Below are 23,833 nucleotides of genomic sequence, written 5' to 3' on the forward strand. Positions count from 1 at the left end.
CTCTCCTAGCAGGCGACAAAATATGTTACACTTTCGTTGTCGCGTTCTTTTGGAAAAATTAACACCTTCCTTCCGTTATTGAAATATTAAATGCATAAAGTTAATTTATTATTTTAATGAAGTATATTAAATTCCACCATAAACTCGGAGATACCTGCAAGAAATAAGTTAATATAATTTTTGTTTGTGCAAAACGAACTGAAATTTACTATAATAGCTTCACTCATTCAAGATTATAGCGATAATTAACTATGAAACCAATAAATATTAATTTGCATTTCTCTTTACAACAATAATAATGGAAATATGAATTAATGGAGTAACTTACGTGTACCGGTACTTGTAGTGTAGGCTTACGTAGTTAACAAAGTGGGATGAGGTTAAGCAATAATAATCACACCAGAATTGGAAATAAAACGTGGTCAATAAATTTTATTGTAACAGACTTTTCCTACATCTCTAGTAAAGCAACAAATAAAAATAACAACAAAATTAACAGCTATAATTAAAAACATATCTTTTGAAGAAAAAAGTGGGCCTAAGCAATAATAATCCCACCAGAATTGAAAATAAAACGTGATCAATAAATTTCATTAAAACAAACTTAATTTTTCGGTAACTGTGAATTACAGGAACGCCACTTCTAACCTTTTTCAAAATCGCTGAAATAACCTATAAAACGAAAGTATTTAAAAAAATGTGTTAGAAGATTGAATTTGTGTATTTTTGGTCCAGGGAGCATCCGCTTTTTGGTGCAAAGATAATTCGTTTGGCGTGTTTCTTAATTGAAATTATGAAATGGCGTTCCTGTGCTTCACATTTAATAATTTTTCTACGTCTTTAGTAAAATAACACATAAAAATAATAACAAAATTAATAGCTACAATTAAAAATATGTCCTCTGAAAAAAAAAAAGTAGACCTAACCTTTATTTCTCTGGAAATTTAGCAGCCTAAGTGACAGAACTTTAACCGGTATCTAATGTCCTTTCGGTTAGACTGAAACATTTCATTGTGAAATTTAAGGATATAATGTATTCTAACAGTCACAAAGAACTTCAAATTAACAGTTTTGTTTCTGCACAGCATTCTTGTGGAAACCCAGGAACATTTCTGAATCTTTCGGAAATCGGAAAAAGGATAACTCTGGCCTCTTTCTCTTACTGTTGCTACAATTTATAGCACTACAAACGTCTCCTCCTTGTCCCATATTATTATTATTCCAATTATTATATTTCAGCCATTAACATTTTCATTACAACCAATAACGAACATTTCACAAGCATCAATGTGAAATACGCAACGAGCTAGCACTCGATAGAAATACGACACAGTCCAAAGTCGACCATGGACAGTCTATTGTTTCTAGTTGCTAACCGCTTGGAGCGCTTTATCATGAGATTTGCAAAAAAACACCTCAAGCTTCGCGACTGTATATAGTAGACTGTGATTTTAATGTATACTTATTATTCAATAATAATAATAATAATAATAATAATAATAATAATAATAATAATAATAATAATAATAATAATAATCATTATTATTATTATTATTATTATTATTATTATAGTAATAATAATAATAGTAATAATAATAGTAATAAAAATAATAATAATAATAATAATAATAATAATAATAATAATAATGGTCAAGATAGAGCATCCACCCGCCAATGTAACGACATCCGTCCGCCAATGTAACGAATAATGCACACTATTATCATTGCCAATGTGGCGCTATAAAGCAATTTTGAACACTTTTATCACAGACACAACATATTTAAATTCTTATTGCACTATATATGTTACCGTTAAAACCCAAAATTCGACAGAACCAGTTTCAACTAGTAAAAACTATCTTAAAAGTATTTATTTCAGTCACTGACTTCACAGCATATGTATTAAGGTGCTACAACTTTACATTACATATTTGAAAGACGTATGAACGTTTTCGTTGGTCTTCAACATCATCAGATACGAAGTACATTTCAGAAATATCAGTGCTCTCTACATAATATCTACAAATACAGGGACATCATTTTATTTTTACTTCAATTTTTATTGTACCTGAGTTTTTAAATGTACTTCACTCCCACCCCTTCTACTAATGAAGTTTCAACTGTTCTCCAGACAGAATCAAGGCCGCTTATAGTAAACAGCACTGAGTTACTGAGTATAGTACGTTCCAGAAATATGTTCGAGTTTTCCAGTGACGAAAGAACTTTTAATATTGAATCATATTTTCGCACAGGTGTCGTCCGTTTGCCTACGTCGCATCCCGATTTCCCCCACCTGCTTCTGCACTCCTATCTGTAAAAGCAGGGCTGTCTTAGCTCTTTTCTGAAAACATTAATTTCTGTTAGGAATTGGACGTTTACGTAATATTATAAAACTGTTTAAAATAACTTAAATAAAAGGGCCTCGTTAAGTAATCAACTGTCACGTGATTTCCCTCCTTTCTACGATCCTGCGGCATAACCACTTTGACAGACAGTAGATAACATGTCTGAGTAATTTTATCTGTGCGTGTCGGGCAGAAGTGAAGATTGAATTTACAGTACATAAGGTACTCTTTTGTAGAGTAGGTACAGAATTATTTCAACATGAGTTACTAGTACGAAGGACGAAACTGGTAATTGGAATTAGATGCAATAGTCTATAGTGCGGTAATATGCACAAAAGAACTGAAGCCTGCAGGCTATCGGAATGAACGGCTACCATTTTCAAAAATGTGTTTAAATATCCATATTATGATTACTTTTCAATTGAACATCATTCTCTATAGTGTACGCTAATGTGGTGTAGACAGTATAATATACACTGCATAATGAACACGTTCGCATGGATAACTCAGTTCGTGAGTAAAAACACTTATTCTTAATACAGTACTGCATTTTGATTAAATAAAAACCTAATGAAAATTATCGAACTCAAAATCGCGATATTTCGTAGTTTACGTAAATGGATGAAGTACTTTTCTTCCCTCCTATACCTAGTGAAGTGATTTGTTTGTGTTTTACGCCAGTATCATCGAACTCCGGTTGTGGAAGGGGGTAGCGAAAGGTGTTTCCGGTTATCTAAAGGTATAGCCAGGTTAATATTAAAAATGTTAGTAAAAATAAAATGATGTCCCTGTACAATACATATTTAGTGGCATGCAAAATGAGACATATTAAAAACCAACATTGCTGTGATACACATTAACATTCTATGTGACTGCCTTGATTGTCACTTACTTAAAATACAAGTATAGATACAAAAAATATTGATTTACATATATATATATATATATATATATATATATATATATAAATGCAAGTCTTTACATATGGGATAATAAAATGACATGATTTAAAAGTGATAAAAATAATAAAATATAAAACTAAGATAAAAAGTATTATGAATGTGAAGAATTAAAAAAATTACAGTAATTACATTTATTATATTCCTATTTCTGTTTCACAATGATATATATATTTCCACCATTCAAAAACGTATCATGGTTTGTGTCACGTGATTATTTGAATGTTTTTCAATTTTATATGGTTTTTATGTTTATATGGTTCAAATAATCACGTGACACAAACCATGATACATACGTTTTTGAATGGTGGAAATATATATATCATTGTGAAACAGATATAGGAATATAATAAATAACACACTATACAACATATGACGTGATGTATTCATGCGCGCACTGTCCACATCTTCCTCAGACCATGATACACGTAGTCGTCACACAACCACCACATAATCAACATCTAAGAAGGCACGTCTACACTGATTAATTCTGATACTTGACTTGCGCCATACCACACGTTCATTACAATTACAGTATTGGATATCGACAATACATCGCCATATTGGAGGAACAGCATTATCGACAAAATCAAATATACATCATTAATCAACATCAAACAACCCAACGTATAATACATTGGCATTTATAATAAAACCATATAAACTTGAAAAATATTCAAATAATCACGTGACACAAACCATGATACATACGTTTTTTAATGGTTGAAATATATCATTGTGAAACAGAAATAGGATTAATGTAATTACTGTAATTTTGCAACTCTTCACATTCATAATACTTTTTATCTTAGTTTTATATTTTATTATTTTTATCACTCTTAAATCATGTCATTTTATTATCCCATAATGTGAAGACTTGTGTATATATATATATATATATATATATATATATATATATATATATATATATATGTAAATCAATATTTTTTGTAATCTATACTTGTATTTTAAGTAAGTGACAATCAAGGCAGTCATATAGAATGTCAATGTGTATCACAGCAATGTTGGTTTTTAATATGTCTCATTTTGCATGCCACTAAATATGTTTTGTATTTGTAGATATTATGTAGAGAGCACTGATATTCCTGAAATGTACTTCGTATCTGATGATGTTGGAGACCAACGAAAACGTTCATACGTCTTTTAAATATGTAATGTAAAGGTGTAGCACCTTAATACATATGCTGTGAAGTCAGTGACTGAAATAAATACTTTTAAGATACAATATAGACTTCTCTGAAAATTAAAAATGAATTGCAAAAAAATAGTAAAAACTAGTTTTAAAATACATATAGATCGAAAGCGAATTTTCGTAAGATATAGAATCAATGACAGGTCAGGTTTGGTTTGTTTAGGTTTTTTTTAGGCTTTTACCAAACAAAAACCTAAACAAACCAAACCTAACCTGATACTGATTCTAGATCATATGAAAACTCACTTTCTATCTATCTTTATTTGCTTAAACTAGTTTTTACTAGTTAAAACTGGTTTTGACGGATTTCAGGTTTTAACGGTAACATATGTCATATGGAATTATCACTGCATTAACACAGCCATTATTTTACAAAACACACGAACGAATTAAATGTAATTATGAAAACCGCTTATAATGCTAATATGAATTACAATTCAGAAACTTTAAAGATTAAAATCGCTACTATTCCACTAAGCGGTATAATATAATTTTACCCGCAAGACGGTTATCCAAAAACGCTAGATTTAGCGGGAAAACCGTTGAATTGGCAACACTGTATTTCAGTACGCGTGGGAGTCAAACGAATTGATGGTGACGTTCACAAACTGATGATAAGCAGTCACAGCCTAGATCACAGGTTACATATATGATCTAGGGTTACAGTCAACGCAAACTATACATGTAGATAAGACACTCTCTGTAAGCTCGGCTGACGTCAGATGGAGAGTGGGGATTGCCCCGCTACAACTCATTACAAAAATATCAGTTCAAGGAGGCATGCTTAGCATAACGTTACTCCTTTGGAATAGGAGCTGAATATGGTATTATCAGGGCTGGAATTTCTATGTAAATACATATATATCTTTTTCATTATATATACAGTTCAAATTTTATTATGCATATCTACATTCATTTTCCATATTTGCTTGTATTTCTTGTTGTAGTAGATATATCTGAGATAACCTATCGCATATCTTTACATAATTCAACATTTTATTTCAAATATGACCCATATTTTTTATTTAAAAGTTATTCTTGTCACAAAATCGCTTTGAATTTATTTTACTAGCATCAGTATTTCATAGATGGATTCTGGTTTTCTGGGGTTTCGAAGTTGAGACCCATTGAAGGAGAGCCCGACTCCTTAAAATATGGCATTAATTCTGTAAAAAGAAATTCATATTCAACAAATGTGAAACTCTTAGGCCCGGTTGCAGAAACACCGATCAAAATATGATTGGCAATCAAGGAGGGTTTGATTGGCCATCAGTTCTATTTCTGTTGCAGAAAGAACAATCAGTGTTTGATCGGAGATCAGTCTTCCATCAGATTTGGTTAACAGATTTTTGCTGGTTAAGTCACTGATCATCGATCAAGTAGGCTATTTATGTGTTCTGTTTATAATGCAGTTACTGTAATGTATATTGTAAATAGTTATAGCGTAACAATATTGTTTTCGACATAATGGATTCTTCTGATGAAAAAAATTTCAGAATGAAAAAAATATTATTAAGAAGAAGGCGTTTCCGTGATAGACATGAATAGTTTTTATGTGTAATGACAGAGCATTGAGCAAAGATTTAGATTAAGTAAGGATTCGTGTGTTTTGTTACTTTCAAAAATTGAAACAAATATTTGCAGACAGACAAATCGAAACCTTCCACTTTCTCCTATGAACCAAGTTCTAATAATGCTGAGATTCTATGCTGTTGGAATTTTTCAGGCGGTCTTGGGTTATCTTGTTAGGGTCCACAAATCAACTATTTCCCGAGTAGTTAGGAATGTTACGTATGAAATTGCTTCGTTATGGCAGGGTCTCATAAATCCTCAAACTTCAAACAGGGAACGATTTGAAATCCAGAGAGAATTTTCAGCCATGTCAGGATTTCCAAGAGTAGCCTAATATTGGTTGTATAGACTGGTCACATCCCCATCCAATCACCTGGTTGAAATGATGCCGAACTTTATCGAAATAGAAAAGGTTTCTTTTCTGTGAATATACAGGCAATATGTAGTCTACACCATCATTGAAATTCTGGAATGTTGTAGCCCGTTGGCATGACAACACAATATTTTTAATGAGTAGGTTACGAGCTCCATTTGTAAACAGAGAGATGGGAAATGGAATTCTTTTGGGCTATGGAGGCTATGCATATTCCAATTTCTTGTCGACTCCCCTAGCAAATCCCACAATAGAAGCTCCCTCAAGTTTTTTTTTTTTTTTTTTTTTTGTTTGCTTCATTTTTGTTTCACTGTATTGTTGTCTATATACAAATAGAATCCGTCTGTTTCCTTTCTACAAAAAACAGCAAAACATTCACTTGAACATTCACTTGTTTTCCTAGTCACTGCCCACTTGATGCATTCGTTTCGCGACTTTTAAAGACATCAAATTGGCTATGGTTGCTAAATAGCACTGTTGTCAAATGTATTTCTTTCTCAAATCAGAAATTAGTAAATTGAGACAAGTTGATTGGAGATTCACGTTTGTGCAACGCGATGAACAATCAAATAAATCAGACATCAACTGATTGGTGATCAGGGACTGATTTGATTTGCGTTTCTGCAACCGGGCCTTACTTTCTATAACTAGCAAATTCAAGTGTCTTTCCTGCACGTTGTGAGTAATAAGACAGATGCAATTGGCAACAATCTCTCTACGATTGTCGTCTGATCAAGTCGGTTTACCATTGATAGAGGGGTGTTCAGGTTTAAGGCCCGGTTGCAGAAATGCAAATCAAATCAGTTCCTGATCACCAATCAATTGATGTCTGATTTATTTGATTGTTCATTGCGTTGCACAAACGTGAATCTCCAATCAACTTGTCTCAATTTACTAATTTCTGATTTGAGAAAGAAGTGCATTTGACAACAGCGCTATTTAGAAACCACAGCCAATATGATGCTCTTTAAAAGTCGCGAAACGAATGCATCAAGTGGGCGGTGACTAGGAAAACAAGTGAATGCTCTGCTGTTTTGTTGCTTTTGTAGAAAAGAAACAGGCGGATTCTATTTCTATATAGATTGCAATATAGTGAAAAAATGAAGCAAACAAAAAACGTGAGGGGGTTTCTGTCGTGGGATTTGCTAGAGGAGTTGACAAGAAATTGGAACAAGCATAGCCTCCATAGCCCAAAGGAATTCCATTTCCCATCCCTCTATTTACGAATTGAGCTCGTAACATAATCATTAAAAATATTGTGCTGTCATGTGTAGAACCCTGCCAACGGGCTACAGCATTCCAGAATTTCAGTGATGGTGTACATATTGCCTGTACATTCACAGAAAATAAACCTTTTCTATTTCGATAAAGTTCTGCATCATTTCCACCAGATGATTGGATGGGGATGTGAGCAGTCTATACAACCAATTAATTCTTGGAAATTCTGACATGGCCGAAAATTCTCTCTGGATTTCAAATCGTTCCCTGTTTGAAGTTTGGGGATTTATGAGATCCTGCCATAACAGAGCAATATCATACGTAACATTTCTAACTACTTGGAAAATAATTGATTTGTGGACCCTAACAAGATAACTCAAGATCGCCTGAAAAATTCCAGCAGCATAAAATCTCAGCGTTATTAGAACTTGATTCATAGGAGAAACTGGAATGTTTCGATTTGTTTGTCTGCATTGTTTCAATTTTTGAAAGTAACAAACCACACGAATCCTTACTTAACCTAAATCTTTGCTCAAATTCTCTGTCATTATACATAAAAACATTTCATGTTTATCACGGAAATGCCTTCTTTTAATAATATTTTTCATCATTCTAAAATTTATTCATCAGAAGAATCCATTATGTCGAAAACAATATTATTACGCTGTAACTATTTACTATATATAAATTGCAGTAAGTGCACTATAAAGAGAGCAACATAAATACTTGATCAGTGATCAGTCATTTAACCAGCAAAAATCTGATGGAAGATTGATCTCCGATCAAATACTGATGGTTCTTTCTGCAACAGAAATAGAACTGATGGCCAATCAAACCCTACTCGATCGCCAATCATATTTGATCGGTGTTTCTGCAACCGGGCCTAAGACTTTTGCTGTAACATGTTCTCCTCTGTAGTTCACGAACCATCAACAGTCGTGTATGAGCTTCGAATGCGTCTTCAGTGCGGTTTATATATTTGTTTATTCGGCGTGATGAGCAGATAAAATGACACCAGATGGTAAATCATTTTTTAAAAAACGATTTTATATAAGTAGCCTATGAAAGACCTTTTACAAGTATAAACCTTTCGTACTCTATTGACATCCTTTACATTATTTTGCAAAATTTTTATACAGCTTTAGCTTATAATTTAGTCTACATTTTGAAAATATTTTCTCGATATGTAGGCCTATGTCTAGCGTCGTGCATTACAGAACTATGTTCGGTTCAAGTTTATCGAATATGGCGAAGTTAGATATTCGCTTTAACCCCTATACAATTCCAGCACATATCTTGTGATTAGATTTTTCATGTGAAATAAGGCGAAGTTTGTAATATCTTGGGTGCCTCTCTCATGTTCGAACATTGCAGGATAATACTTACTTACTGGCTTTTAAGGAACCCGGAGGTTCATTGCCGCCCTCACATAAGCCCGCCATTGGTCCCTATCCTGAGCAAGATTAATCCAGTCTCTACCATCATATCCCACCTCCCTCAAATCCATTTTAATATTATCTTCTCATCTACGTCTCGGCCACCCCAAAGGTCTTTTGCCCTCCGGCCTCCCAACTAACACTCTATATGCATTTCTGGATTCGCCCATACGTGCTACATGTCCTACCCATCTCAAACGTCTGGATTTCATGGTCCTAATTATGTCAGGTGAAGTATAAAATGCATGCAGCTCTGTGTTGTGTAACTTTCTCCATTCTCCTGTAACTTCATCCCTCTTAGCCCCAAATATTTTCCTAAGCACCTTATTCTCAAACACACTTAATCTCTGTTCCTCTCTCAAAGTGAGAGTCCAAGTTTCACAACCATACAGAACAATCGGTAATATAACTGTTTTATAAATTCTAACTTTCAGATTTTTTGACAGAAGACTAGACAACAAAAGCTTCTCAACCGAATAATAACACGCAGTTCCCATATTTATTCTGTGTTTAATTTCCTCCCGAGTGTCATTTATGTTTGTTACTGTTGCTCCAGGATATTTGAATTTTTCCACCTCTTCGAAGGATAAATCTCCAATTTTTATAGTTCAATTTCATACTATATTCTGGTCACGAGACATAATCATATACTTTGTCTTTTCGGGATTTACTTCCAACCCTATCGCTTTACTTGATTCAACTAGAATTTCCACGTTTCCCCTAATCGTTTGTGGATTTTCTCCTAATATATTCACGTCATCCGCATAGACAAGAAGCTGATGTAACCCGTTCAATTCCAAACCCTCTCTGTTATCCTCAACTTTCCTAATGGCATATTCTAGAGCGAAATTAAAAAGTAAAGGTGATAATGCATCTCCCTGCTTCAGCCCGCAGTGAATTGGAAAAGCATCAGATAGAAACTGGCCTACACGGACTCTGCTGTAAGTTTCACTAAGACACATTTTAATTAATCGGACTAGTTTCTTGGGAATACCAAATTCAATAAGAATATTATACAAAACCTCTCTCTTAACCGAGCCATACGCCTTTTTGAAATCTATGAATAATTGATGTACTGTATGTATGTCTATATATATATATATATATATGTATGTATGTATGCATGCATGTATGTATTCACACTGCAATGGGTTATACCCGGTGGCAGTGGTAACTAATTACACTCAATAAAGACAACAATAAACACAATTAATAAAAAATACAATTAACAATAATACTAATAATTAATACTAACAATTAATAATAATAATAATAATAATAACAGGGAACAACCTAAATTAAATGAAGCACGATCAGTTAAAATAACATTTGAAATAAATCTAATTTGTATATTAAAACTAAGATGGAACTAAAACCCACGAGTATGATATGTTCATATCTGCACAAGTACCTTTCAACACTACACTCATTTCGCTGTCAACTCACTCACTGCACTGGAACTACGACACATTTAACTGATTCTATCCTGATTTCACTAACACTTCAAAAACATTTCATTCTTCAAATACTTTGCACTGCCACTATAAGCTATAAAGCTTCACTGACAGGAACACGTTTCACTTACTCAATAACTTCACTGACACAACATAATTCTTCACTGATAGAACATTTCAATAACAAAATATCAATTACACCCTTTAAATACTGTGTATATTTACCGTCTATTAGTAAGGTCCTTAAGCCTATTTTTAAATACATTTTTGGTTGTTGGTAAAGCCTTTAGTAAGTCTGCAGGTAAAGCATTCCAGTCTCTAATAGTACGATTGAGAAAAGAAAACTTTCCAATGTCCGTCCTCTGTGTTCTTTCCCTCAATTTATAAGAGTACTGTACCCTTATACTCCCATTTTTTCTCCAATATTTGTCGAATACAAAAACTCTGATCAATAGTCGATCTATTACGCCTAAAACCACACTGATGATCCCCAATAATTTCATCTACATATGGAGTTAATCTACTCAGAAGGATATTCGACAAAATTGTGTACAACGTCAACAAAAGTGATATTCCTCGAAAGTTACTACAGTTAGTCTTGTCCCCCTTCTTAAAAATAGGTACGATTATGGACTCCTTCCATTGTTCTGGTACAATTTCCTTTTCCCAAATTGCAAGTACAAGTTTATAAATTTCGCAGGATAATAGTAAGTAAAATCTTAGAAAAAAGTTTTGTTGCGCAGACAATTTAAAGTCCCAGAAAGGAGGCAGTGCGCATGATCAGAGGACGAGCGACCTCGTTCACAAGAGGAGGACTAGTTGAGGTAATACAATTAGTTTTGTTTTGTTGTATATCTATTCATGCGCACTGCCTCCTTTTGGGACTAAGAATGTATCTGGGCGATAAAACGTTTTTCTAAGACTGCATATATTTAGCTATTTCATTACATACATGTAAATCCTAACCCTGACTATTATATTATGAATAATTTCAAGGGAAAAATTGTTCCGCGGCCGGGTATCGATCCCGGGGCATCTGGTTGAACGTACCAGCGCTCTACCAACTGAGCTACCCGGGAACTCCACCCGAGACCGTCTCAACTTTTCCCTCTATATCCACACAACTCGCGTGGGCTGACGAAACGCCAGAGACCCACATCGAGTGCACACAATCTCTGTGTGACTTGGAATTGTGGTTATCTGTTAACCCTAGATCATATATGTAACATATAACTCCTCGCTACGTTAAAATCGGCAGCACTTTGAAGAGAACAATCGCCAGCATCGCCACCCCTCCGCTGTAAACGAACACGAGATGGCAGCACAGTCGCTAATGCAATTCAAATGGGTATTATGATGTGATTGCAGCGTAGTAAACCTGACAAAAGTTGTTAACCTCAAAGCCTATAACCCCGACATATCTGTTACATATATGATCTAGGCTGTTAACGTACACAGTACGTATATATTATGCAAATCTAGTCTTTCAGGTCTTTTTTCCCTTAAAATTATTCAAATCTGCTTTACAGGGAGCTTTACCTGAAAGACTACATTTGCATATTATATTATGGTTCACAAGTTACATAAACACAAAAGAAGCTGGAAATATACGCTTTTAGAAACACCAGACAGGCACACGTGTTCCTTACTCTAACAGATAAACTGATGTTTTCTGGAAATGTGGTGGCCGCGAAGCTTGAGGTGATTTTTTTGCAAATCTCGTGATAAAGCGCTCCAAGCGGTTACCAACTAGAAACAATAGACTGTCCGCGGTCGACTTTGGACTGTGTCGTATTTCACATTGATGCTTGTGAAATGTTCGTTATTGGTTGTAATGAAAATGTTAATGGCTAAAATACAATAATTGGAATAATAATATTTTACTAGAGACGTAGAAAAATTAAGTTTGTTTTAATGAAATTTATTGATCACGTTTTATTTTCAATTCTGGTGGGATTATTATTGCTTAGGCCTACTTTTTTTTTTCAAAGGATGTTTTTAATTATAGCTGTTAATTTTGTTGTTATCTTTATTTGTTGCTTTACTAGAGTCGTAGAAAAAGTCTGTTACAATAAAATTTATTGATCACGTTTTATTTCCAATTATGGTGTGATTATTATTGCTTAACCTCATCCCACTTTGTTAACTACGTAAGCCTACACTACAAGTACCGGTACACGTAAGTTACTCCATTAATTCATATTTCCATTATTATTGTTGTAAAGGGAAATGCAAATTAATATTTACTGGTTTCATTGTTAGTTATCGCTATAATCTTGAATCAGTGAAGCGATTATAGTAAATTTCAGTTCGTTTTGCACAAACAAAAATAATATTAACTTATTTCTTGCAGGTATCTTCGAGTTTATGGTGGAATTTAATATACTTCATTAAAATAATAAATTAACTTCATGCATTTAATATTTCAATAATGGAAGGAAGGTGTTAATATTTCCAAAAGAACACAACGAAAGTGTAACATATTTTGTCGTCTACTAGGAGAGAGATCTGCGATGATGAGGCGATAGTAGCGATCCTAGTGGTGGGCAACTACCGATGTTTGCATTTTTACTACATATTGAGCTTCGCGACTGTATATAGTAGACTGTGGTGCTATTCTACGCATGCATGGTCTTTCTTCTCTCTCTTTCATAGTCCTTCTGGGAAAAACGTAATATGGCGAACGCAAAGCTCCGCCCACGTCCCCTTTCCACTTTTCCCCTAGAAGCTCACCACACACCCTAGCGGGAAAGAGTGAAAATAGGGGTTTAGGGTGGGGTGACATCTAGTGTAGGAAAGTGGAACAAAAAGAGTAACGACACCTACGAAGCAAAAGGAACTTCGTCCTGTCACTGTCACTCTCTCTCTCTCTCTCTCTCCCCAGTCTCTCCTTCTCTGTTCCTTGCTTAATGTCTCCCTCTTTTTTTTTTCTTACGACTTCGCAGGAGGAGAGATTCGATCCGTGAAAGTTCGTAACTAAACCTAAACGCCTAAACGCACGCCTTTTGTTCACGCTTTAGACCTCTCGGCTACCGAGGCGAGTTGGGGGTAGAAGGGAAAATGAATCTATTTATGTTTAAGAGAACTGCCATAACGTATTGTAGAAGGGGACAATGACCGAATAGCGTGGGTAGAAACTGGTGGGCTTGTGAATGTCGCTTGGTAGGGGTTGACTACGGGGGTGGTTTCATTGTGTCCGTGTCCAACTTCGTGTACAGACGTAACCACGTGTAGTGATGATCCGTACCGAAGACGTGTTCTCATTACGAGTGTCCAACCTGTGGGAAAAAAAGACTATTGTGTTACTTCGAGGACATGCAAAGTTAACAGGTGAGTGTTGTTTAATGAAAACCACATTACATTGTGTTGTGTTGTGTCAGTACATGTTGTAGACAGTTGTCTAATGCGTATTGTCTAATGCGTATTGCATTGTGGTTGTGGACAGTTGTCTAATGCGTATTACATAGTGGTAGGCAGTGATCCATCGAAGCGGGACAGATAGTAGAGAGAGACAGTAGAGAGAGAGAGCATGCGAGCGAAGTGCCGAGCGGCGCGGGTGGGGATAACTTCCCCTACTGGCGTTCGCCGTAATACGTTTTTGCCTTCTCTCTCACACACTAATGGTCGAAATCGCATAGGTATAAAGTTAGAAGTCTAAGGCCCAATTGTATAAAACTCCCTGACTAAAGATCAACTTTGATCGAAGATCGAAAAGTGAACCGAGTTCAGACACTTCTTGTATTGTATAAAACTTTTCTGCGATCAAATTATCTTGGTTCAAATGCAATCTAAGTTCACGTCAAAAGGATTTGGCAACATCGCATAAACAGGTGAAATACGTGATGTGCGGACCATGTTACACAGGTTTGTTCAGTGTTGCCAATCTAGTGACTTTAACTCTTTTTCAACAACAATTACTTTTAACTTTTATATTGCTTAAATAGGGATTTAGTGACCTTTGTAGCACCCCATAGTGACAAAATTTAATCTTTCTTTGTTGATAATGAGAAATCTAGCGACTTTACAACTACTTTTTGGCGACTTTCCGTATTACATTCTGTTGGAGACACTGGTTTTTTGTGCTATGTAAATAATGGCGGACAATAAGAAGAAGGTTGACTGTTCTCCGAGTTGTTATCATGTTATGGTGTTTGATACTGCTAAACATAATAAAGCTTTATAAAACGACAATTTTCCTTTATTAATACGGTTAATTGAACATTTATGAATGCACCTGTCATATCCATTAATAATTAATGGTTGTTATAAACATAATATAATTATAGGTTATGTTATTTGATACTGCTGAACACGATAGAGCCTTATAAAATATAAGCATGTTTGCGTATTAAGGCAAGAAATTGAAAGAAATATATATAAATGTACCTAACATATCTATTAAAATTAATAATAATGGATATTTTATTTGCACAATCTGTCACTCGTATATTTCAAACAGAAAAGAAATAACTGAACTTGGATCATCTAACTTAATCGGAGAAATTTCTTCAGTCAAAGTTGACTTTAGTTTGAGACAAATTAATCTCAGATTAGACTTTATACAACACAAAATTCCAAGTTCAGCTGAAACAAGGTTCAATTTAACCTCTGATCTAAGATTAAATGGTTTATACAATCGGGCCTAAAGCGTTAAGAACTCCGTCACCGAGTCCCGTATCGAGGTATGCTCTGTTCAGTTCACAATTATAAGCTGTTCGGTCGAATCTTGAAATCGGGTGATTTAATTATCACGTTCCGTATAGTTAAGATTTATAATTTAGTAAATTAAAGTAGAACCTGTTGTTATTTAGTATAGTTAAAATCCTTTCAATACACAGTGGGCGTAATCTCCATAATGTAATTAACATATTAGTAAGCCTAAGACACAGTCTCAACCCACACTGTTAAAAGCAGTTTATTCTCCTCAAAATAATCATAATTAAATTTTCAGACAATGTTCTAATTTCTTAGACACAATTGGGACAAATGTAAATGATCTATAATTACTGTATATTTGAGTCCTAGGTTAAATGACATTGGTCTATAGTAGTTAATATTTAATAATCTTTACGTTTTCCAGAAACTCCTGAATCTGATCAGTCTTAGCCACATCAAACCAATGCCGCACGTGCTGTCAAAGATTGGCCAGTTGCTCTGCATTGATACGCCCGTGATCAGTGTCATCTGCCAGAAATTTTTAACATTATTTATGGAGATTGACTTACAAAAAATGAATCAAGTAAGTAGTAGTAGCAGCAGTAGTAGTAATAGCAGCAGTAGCAGTAGTAGTTGTAGTTGTAGTAGCAGCAGTAACAGTAGTAGTAGTAGTAGTAGTAGTAGTAGCAGTAGTAGTTATTGTTTTATTTTTCCTGGCAGAGTTAAACCCATAAGGCCTTCTCTTCCACTCAACCAGGTTTCAATAATATACATGAAGTACAAAAATTATGTGACAGTTTACAAGACAACACAAAAGGAGATACCTTAGAAATTACATAAAATATAGTAGAAAATTACAAATAGTCAAGATCAGTTGCATAACATAAGGAGAATATAAAATAAAGTAGAAAATTACATACAATAAAAATCAGTAACTTAACATAAGGGGAATGTATACAATTTATAAGACATGGTCTGTTCAAGATAAATTCGATGAGTAATTCACTTGAGATATATTATACAGTTAATATACTAATAGGGAAATATATGTGGGTTACAAGACATAAAAAGTTGAATAGTAAAATGGTACTATATCGCATACAGATTCAAATGATTAAGTAAAATATCAAGAATAAAAAGGAAAAAAAAAGAAGGTAAAAGATATAAGGTAACATGCCATGAAGGCACTTGTGGGGGATGGAGGTAGAGCTCCATGCTTTCCATGACCTCGGCACTAGAATGAGGTGGTGTGGTCGGCACCACGCTCTGACCGCCTTTTACCTCCGGGAAAGACCCGGTACTAAATTTTATAGGAGGCTGAGTGAACCTCGGGGCCGTTCTGAAAGTTTAGCAAAGAGAAAAAATCCTGTCACCACCTGGGATCGAACCCCGGACCTCCAGTCCGTAGCCAGCTGCTCTACCAACTGAGCTACCCGGCCGCCAAAAGAGAGAGGACAAAAATAAAAACTTAGTCATTTAAGACTATTTAGGGACATCCGCAAGAGTCTAGTTCTGTTCAATAAAAACATTTCTAAGTAGAGTGTGCTTAAAAGATTTTAGACTCCGATTGCCCCTGACGTCCTGTGACAAGGAATTCCAGGAACGGGCTGTGTGTATTGTGAACGAAGGAGAGTGGACAGATGTTTCATGATATGGAATTGATAGAACAAAGTTATGCTGTGAACGCGTATCACGGTTGTGGTGGGATGCTAAAAGTGTGAAGCGAGGAATTAGGTAAATACAGTAGGTGTGGAATTATTTAAAATCTGATACAGCAAACAGAGTGAATGAACTGAATGTCTCTCTTGTAAATGAAGCCAAGATAATTGTAAGAAATACTCGGAGACATGATCAAAGCGACGACTGTTAAAAATGAAACGGACACAAGCATTATGAACACGCTGAAGCCCCAATGACAATTCAACACTAAGATCACTATACAAAACGTCGCAATAGTCAAAGTAAGGCATCACCAGGGTCTGTATCAAGATCTATATCAGTTTGGAAGGAAAGAAAGTGTTCACTCTTTTCAATGACTGCAAGATCGACAAAGTTTTGTTAGACATATTTTATCTGTGCATTCCAGCTGAGATTAGAGTCGAAATGGAAACCTAAGTTTTTAACGGTAGTACTGAATGGTATTATAATATTATTTAAAGTCACTGGCAAAAGTGTATTAATGCTGATGGAAGATAGTAATCTTTGATGTCATAGTAGAATTACTTGCATTTTACTTGGATTAAGGTTTAGCCCCATTTTCTAGCTGACTAACGTAAGATCGTGATTTAATTTTGATAGGCTATCATTAATTGAGTTTTGTCGTGAATGTATATATCTCTGAAGATCATCTGCATAGTGATGGTGCTGACAATGTTTAAGGACAGTAGAGATGTTGTTAATCTAAACTGCGAAAAGTAGAGGCCCTAGTACAGATTCTTGAGGGATTCCTGTCTTCACGTCTCGCTATGAAGAAACCCGATTATTGTGAGACACACATTGATGGCGATCGCGAAGGTAATACTCCATCCACATGATTGCCGTTTCTGATAAATGTAACATTTTATGCTTTGCAATAAGTATATCAATATCGATAGTCTCAAATGCTCGAGAAAAGTCCAGTAGTGATAATATGGTCACTTCGTGTCTGTCTATAGCTCCACGAGGATCTTCAGTGATCTTTTGTAGGACGTAGAGGTGCTATGATTTGGTCTGAAACCAGACTGGAGTGGGTCAAGGAGATTATGGCACCAACATGCGCGAAGTTTTAAATTGCCGCCCAGCAGGGTACAGGAGTGGGGGTTGTTTGGGTTACGGTTCTCAAGCTCAGAGCGGCAGGCATATCCATTTCATCTCTTTCTAAAAACATTCGTCTTACCTTAGTATCACCACTTTCCTACTCAAGAGTCCGAAGGTACCTAATGGAATTACGCCCGGTATTCCATCTTTACATTCTTATTCTTATGGAAATGTTCTAAAAAATACTGTCCATCACGTGCTCAATTTCAATGTAATTAATCTCTACTTTCTTCACATAATCATACACTGATATTCATTCTTGGAAGAAGCGATTGCAGAGTCGGCCTCTGCTTATGCGTAGCGTAGAAATTATAAATGAGTCTTCTTATGACTTCCTCATCAAAACTGTCTACAGCTGCAACAATCTTCTTCTTCGGCTGTGATTTTTCCGGACTGGAGAAAGATCTGCTGTTCCTGCCTCAATATTTTTTCCCTTCTTTCCTGATTCTTGCCAAGGTTCGCTTTGAAATACCAGTGGCAGCCAGTACTCTTGCACACACGCTTTTCAATGGAATTGGTATTCCGTTTACAACCAACTAACCCAACACCCCTCCAGTTGAGTGTGAGGGCGAGTCCAAGCAAACGAACTAAAATGCGTCCCTCGCGCCGATGCCATAACTTCTCGTCCGGGCTCTAGTCGGTGAGCTGCCTGTGGCCTATACGTTCTAGTACCTTAGATAATGTCGGAAGAATACTTATTGGTCTGTAGTCGGTAGGAGTGGTAGGCTGAGTGACTTTAGGGACGGGTCGAACAAGAGCATATTTCCATTGTACAGGGTAGGAGGATGTGATAAGAGAAGCGTTGACGATATGTGTAAGAGTTGGATAAACAATGTCGATTATTTTATTAAGCGTTATTGCGGTAATACCGTCGGTGTCTTGTGCTTTTGTTTTGATAGGTTTTAAAGATTTAATTATGTCTCTAGGAGATACATCAGACAGAAAAAAATTTCTCACGCATAGGGGGAGGTCGGGATATGAGTTAATTTATAACTTGTTATGTGACACTGTCAGGACAAATGGGTGGTGACGAAGTATAATGGTCATTTAGTTCGTCGAGTGAAATGCTAATAGTCTCAGTCTGTGGTTTTTGTTTACCTAGACCCATTGTCCGTAGGTTTTTCCATAAGATATTTGCTGTGGTTTCAGGTTCGATAAGTCTGGGGCTATGCTGGATTTTGGCATTGCATATTATTTGCGTCGTTCTGTTTCTCAGGCTTTTGTAATACTGCCCGTTATTAGCGGTTTTGTGACGTTTATAAGTACGAAAAGGCGCATCCTTCTCGCCATTAGTTCTCTTATTATGTCGGTCATCCACGGGACAGGAAGTCTGGATACTCGTCTAGTCTTTACGGGTACATGTTTGTTGTATAGTTGTAGTACCATATAATTGAAAGCTTCCACTTTCTCATTAACAGTATGTAAGTTCCAAATAGAATTCAAAGGCATTTCTAAAGCGTCAGCTGTAAGTTGAGTTTCGTCAATGTTATTCATGTCCCTGTAAGATATTATCTTGGATATCCATGTAGGACACTGAAGCGAGTATTCTACGTAAATTAAGTCATGTTCTGAGGTACCGGGCGCTGGTAGTTGTCCGTGTCTTAGGATTCTCTGTGGATGAATGGTCACAATTAGGTCAAGTATTAAGTATTAACATATATTTAAGTGTGGAGTGAGTTTTTTATATTAATTGCAATTTTTATGAACAAAGGCTATTCATGTGCGATGAAATAATATTACAGAAAATAAAATGAAAGTGGCAGGGAAAAACAAAACGCGTGCAGAAAATGTATCTTTACTTTTGCATTGTTCACAACAAATTCCATACGTTCCCTTGAATAAGCGATTGGGTTTCGTTGGTAGAATTCTTGACAGCTTTATTTTCCTGAACAAGATCATCTAAGGGTTAGTGACACACAGAGTGAACCGTAAATAATTTAATTAATTTCAGAGGGTTATTCTTTGAGTTATTCCAAACAAATAAGTTTAATAGAATTGTACTCATTCTTGCTTTTTTTCCAATATAACATACTGAATCACTAAATATGAAAAAGGAATAAGTCACAGTTTTGGAAAAAATGAGTTAAGACTGTAGTCATACTAATTTCGGCATATTCTTTCATTCTGCATCAAAAAGGGACAGGTCCCGCATCTCCTTAGTCTAGATTTGAACACTTTAATTTTCACGTTTACTTTGAAAAGGAGCTTAGTCCACGACTTGTTCCCTTCTCATAAGGAATTCGAGTTTGTTGTCCCTGCCATCTAGAGGAAAAAATATGTATCATGAGTAAAATGGCGTCAAACGATGAAACTAGTACTTCTTCCTGCTAAACGAAGAAAGGTGTTGCCTCACATTCCGGTCCAAGAGATATTTTCCTTGAGACAACTCTGGTGTTTTGTGTTTGGTATAAAAAATCTTAAAACAGGAAAATCCCAATTCTACACGTATCATGAAGGTCTTGGAAGAAAAGGGCCCAATGAGGTTTGCACTCTCTTGAATGACTACATTCAAAGCAATATTCCTATTAATGTGAAATATCTATAGGCTATGTATTTACTTACAGTGCTCCAGACCAAAATCGCAATCACACAGTAGCTCGTGTCTTACTAACATTAATATTTTACATTATTTAATGTGTGTGTATGAGAGCTCATATCCTGGTAGAATTGTGGCATATGAGAACATTGATGATTTGATCTCCCCTATGGTTTGCAGTTAAGAACAACATGAAATACAATTAAAATGAACGTAATGGTTGAAGAAAACATATTGTTTACTTACTTCATGCTATTTTATTTACAGTCTTTCATTGCTGTGTATATAAACAACGCATTTTCGGGAGCGCCCGTCAAGCAAATGATGCATTTGGTACAGCTCAATAAATCTGGTAAGAATTCATACAATTTCTCATTCTAAATAACATTTTCAGACTATGTTGGACCAATACTAAAGGCCGCGAATGAAGTTTAGAGTATGGAAGATAGCTTCAAATTAAACATTAAAATGGAATCAATTGTATTTTCCATTAGACTAGACGGCAATTCGGAAGGCGGGCGGCTACTAGATGCGCCGTGGCCTGTATGGCATGTGACGTCACAAGCTTGAACAAGAGAGCCAATCAGAATCAGTCAGTAACAAGTGCTTCTCGAGTTACTTTGTTCACGTGTGAGTGTTTTAAAACATCGAATAAGTAAAACTAACATATACTGTGTATGTGTAAGATAAATAAATGGAAGGAGTACTATAAAAAGACAAATACTGCACAGGCAGACGCGGTAAATAGTGTTTAAGGTGTATAATTATATTAAAACATTAACGAGCAGAACTCTGCTGGGCATCATGGTGCTGCAACGTCCAACGCGCAGGGACGACTGCAGAAGCATGTGGTGTGGGATTGCGAGCCGTACAAAAAATTGTTAGTGTAGGAAACAAATCTTTTAATATGAGTGGAACTTCCACGTTTCGTTCTTCTGGAAAATATCATCGTCGTGAAAAAAACAGTCTCTGAATTAGAGGATTTTAATAAAAGTGTGCTGCGACGTACAGTTAGATATGTACCTTCGAGAATCCGACTCTGAAGAATCTGACGGGACTGATGAGAGAATCAGCGACTTCGATTAAAACCAGGTACTGAATATTCATTAAATCCTAATTTATCTGAAATGTGACAATATAACATGGTACTCGTAATTATTGTTTTAGGGTATTTAACTAGCTAAAATAATTTGAGCCTAGAAATAGACCTAAATACACTTTCTACTTAAATAGTGTATCATTTTTTTCTAGTAATACACCGCATACATTTCGTATTAAAACTGTGCGATAATAATAATAATGATAATAATAATAATAATAATAATAATAATTATTATTATATTATTATTATTATTATTATTATTATTATTATTATTATTATACCGCACATAAAAATCTTAAAACTTGGTATAAGCATTATTAATAGAACGCAAGATTTGATAATGTTCTGATAAAAGGTTTGTCATGCTTGCAGTAATCAACGGATAAGGTTATTATTATCTTTTTAAAATTGAAATTCTCTCCTCAGCTACTTGCATTGCGCGCGCGCGTGAAGTACGATGTGGCAATGCTGTACATTGCCTTTGAGCGTATTCCGAATCTCACCGGTGAGCAATCCGATGGCATCACAGTGTTCCGAATTCCACCGATGACGTCATTGATGCTCCACCGGTGTCGCACCGGTGCCATCAGCTTGCACAGGTGGTGGCAGTCTCCATCAGCCGCCATCAGTGAATCTGATTGGTTCTTGTATAGGGCAGGAATTAGGAGACGAATAACATCGTGCACTGTTGTGTCATGGCGGTGTGTTCTGCTTTAGTTCTGCTGCTTTGTTTGTAATGAGCATAACGTAAAAACAATATGTTAATGGCTTATGAGCGAACATGTCAACGGACCAGTTATTACTACTGGTTCAAGAAATAAATTGTTTATGCTCTCTTTTCTTTGAACGAGATGGGAGAACGAAAATTTCGCAAAATTTTGCTAGCGTAGCACAGACAACAACTTGTACAGTCGCCATGACAGCATCGATCCTTCCAGCAGTTTTGTTCCTTATTTCGCTGCAACGTGACGTCATTGATGCCACCGGACCGGTGAGATTCGGAATACGTTTCTCTCACTATCTGTCTCTTTCGACGCAAACGCTAGCAGCCGACCGCCTTCCCAACTGGCGTCTAGTTTTTTTTCTAGTAATGCTGTTATCGTAACGATTCTAAGTTCAGAATCTATTTGTAGCATACCATATATTCTAAACAAGAAATGCATTGTATTTATTAAATCTGTGAACGTGAACAAAAGACATCTCTCATTTTCGCTCAAAATACGTTTTCGTGTTTTGAAGAAAAACTTTGAAATATAATTTTTGACCTTCTTGAAACGAATGTTCATATGTAGGACCAATATTAGGCTATACATAAATCTCGATGAAATATTCTTTTTTATTTTCTATGTCTGATTTTGACATTAAAGGTCTGTTCTGACTGTAATTTAATATTCTCCATATGCCTTTTGGTAATACACTGTTTCTCAAAAGGATAGCGTTCTGTCTATCCTTATATCTTTTTGCACAACTTGCAAAATGCAGTTTTTTTTTCCTTTACTAAAAAAAATATTCCTTTCCGAACTTCTCTATAAGTTCGTTCTGAAGGAAACGCTAGATACTCTTAATTTTCGACATTTTCCTCAGTACTGTGAATTATAAAACATCGAAATTAACACTCACATAAATATGCCTAAATAAAGTCAAAATGAAAAGACAAAGAAGAAATAAAGCAGTCAAGAAATGAAAGAAGAAACGAAAAATGAAATAATAGGAGAAATAAAAAATTATACATGGTGGGCCAGTCAAACGGAAACATTTGATGGGAGTATACTGTTCATATGGATAGGGTGAGAATGATTGGGTGAGATTGGATTGGATAAAAAGTAATGGCTACAGTTCGATATTTCTGACATGGCTTTATTCACAGGGGTACAACATTTATGTACCTTCTATATAGTCGCACCCCTTAATTATTATGTTTTGCCAAATGTTTGGAAGGCGTCGTACACCATCAGCGCGTCCATCTTTGTTGATGTTCCGTATTGACCGCCCTAAAGCACGGATAAGTTCATCTCTGGTATTGTACCGGGTCCCTCGCAGTGGTTCTTTCACTTTGGTGAAAAAGATCGTAATCGCATGGATCATATCGGGTGAGTACGGTGGATGTTCCAGTAGTCCGCGTTTTCCGTCTGCCTTGGAGGTACAGCGTGGTGCAGTATTACCCCATCAGTGT

General features: G+C 35.6%; 1 protein-coding gene across 1 annotated transcript in view; it reads left to right on the top strand.

Annotated features, from left to right (window-relative positions):
- The window catches only part of LOC138698977 (lipase member K-like), a 62,846-nt gene that overhangs the window by 25,971 nt on the left and 13,042 nt on the right, over positions 1 to 23,833 (top strand). The window contains exons 5-6 of the mRNA XM_069825165.1: positions 15,651 to 15,809; positions 20,826 to 20,910. Of these exons, the coding sequence (XP_069681266.1) occupies positions 15,651 to 15,809; positions 20,826 to 20,910 (244 nt within the window). The remainder of the gene's footprint in view (positions 1 to 15,650; positions 15,810 to 20,825; positions 20,911 to 23,833) is intronic.

Source organism: Periplaneta americana, chromosome 4 (assembly GCF_040183065.1).
Source record: "Periplaneta americana isolate PAMFEO1 chromosome 4, P.americana_PAMFEO1_priV1, whole genome shotgun sequence".
Taxonomy (NCBI): domain Eukaryota; kingdom Metazoa; phylum Arthropoda; class Insecta; order Blattodea; family Blattidae; genus Periplaneta; species Periplaneta americana.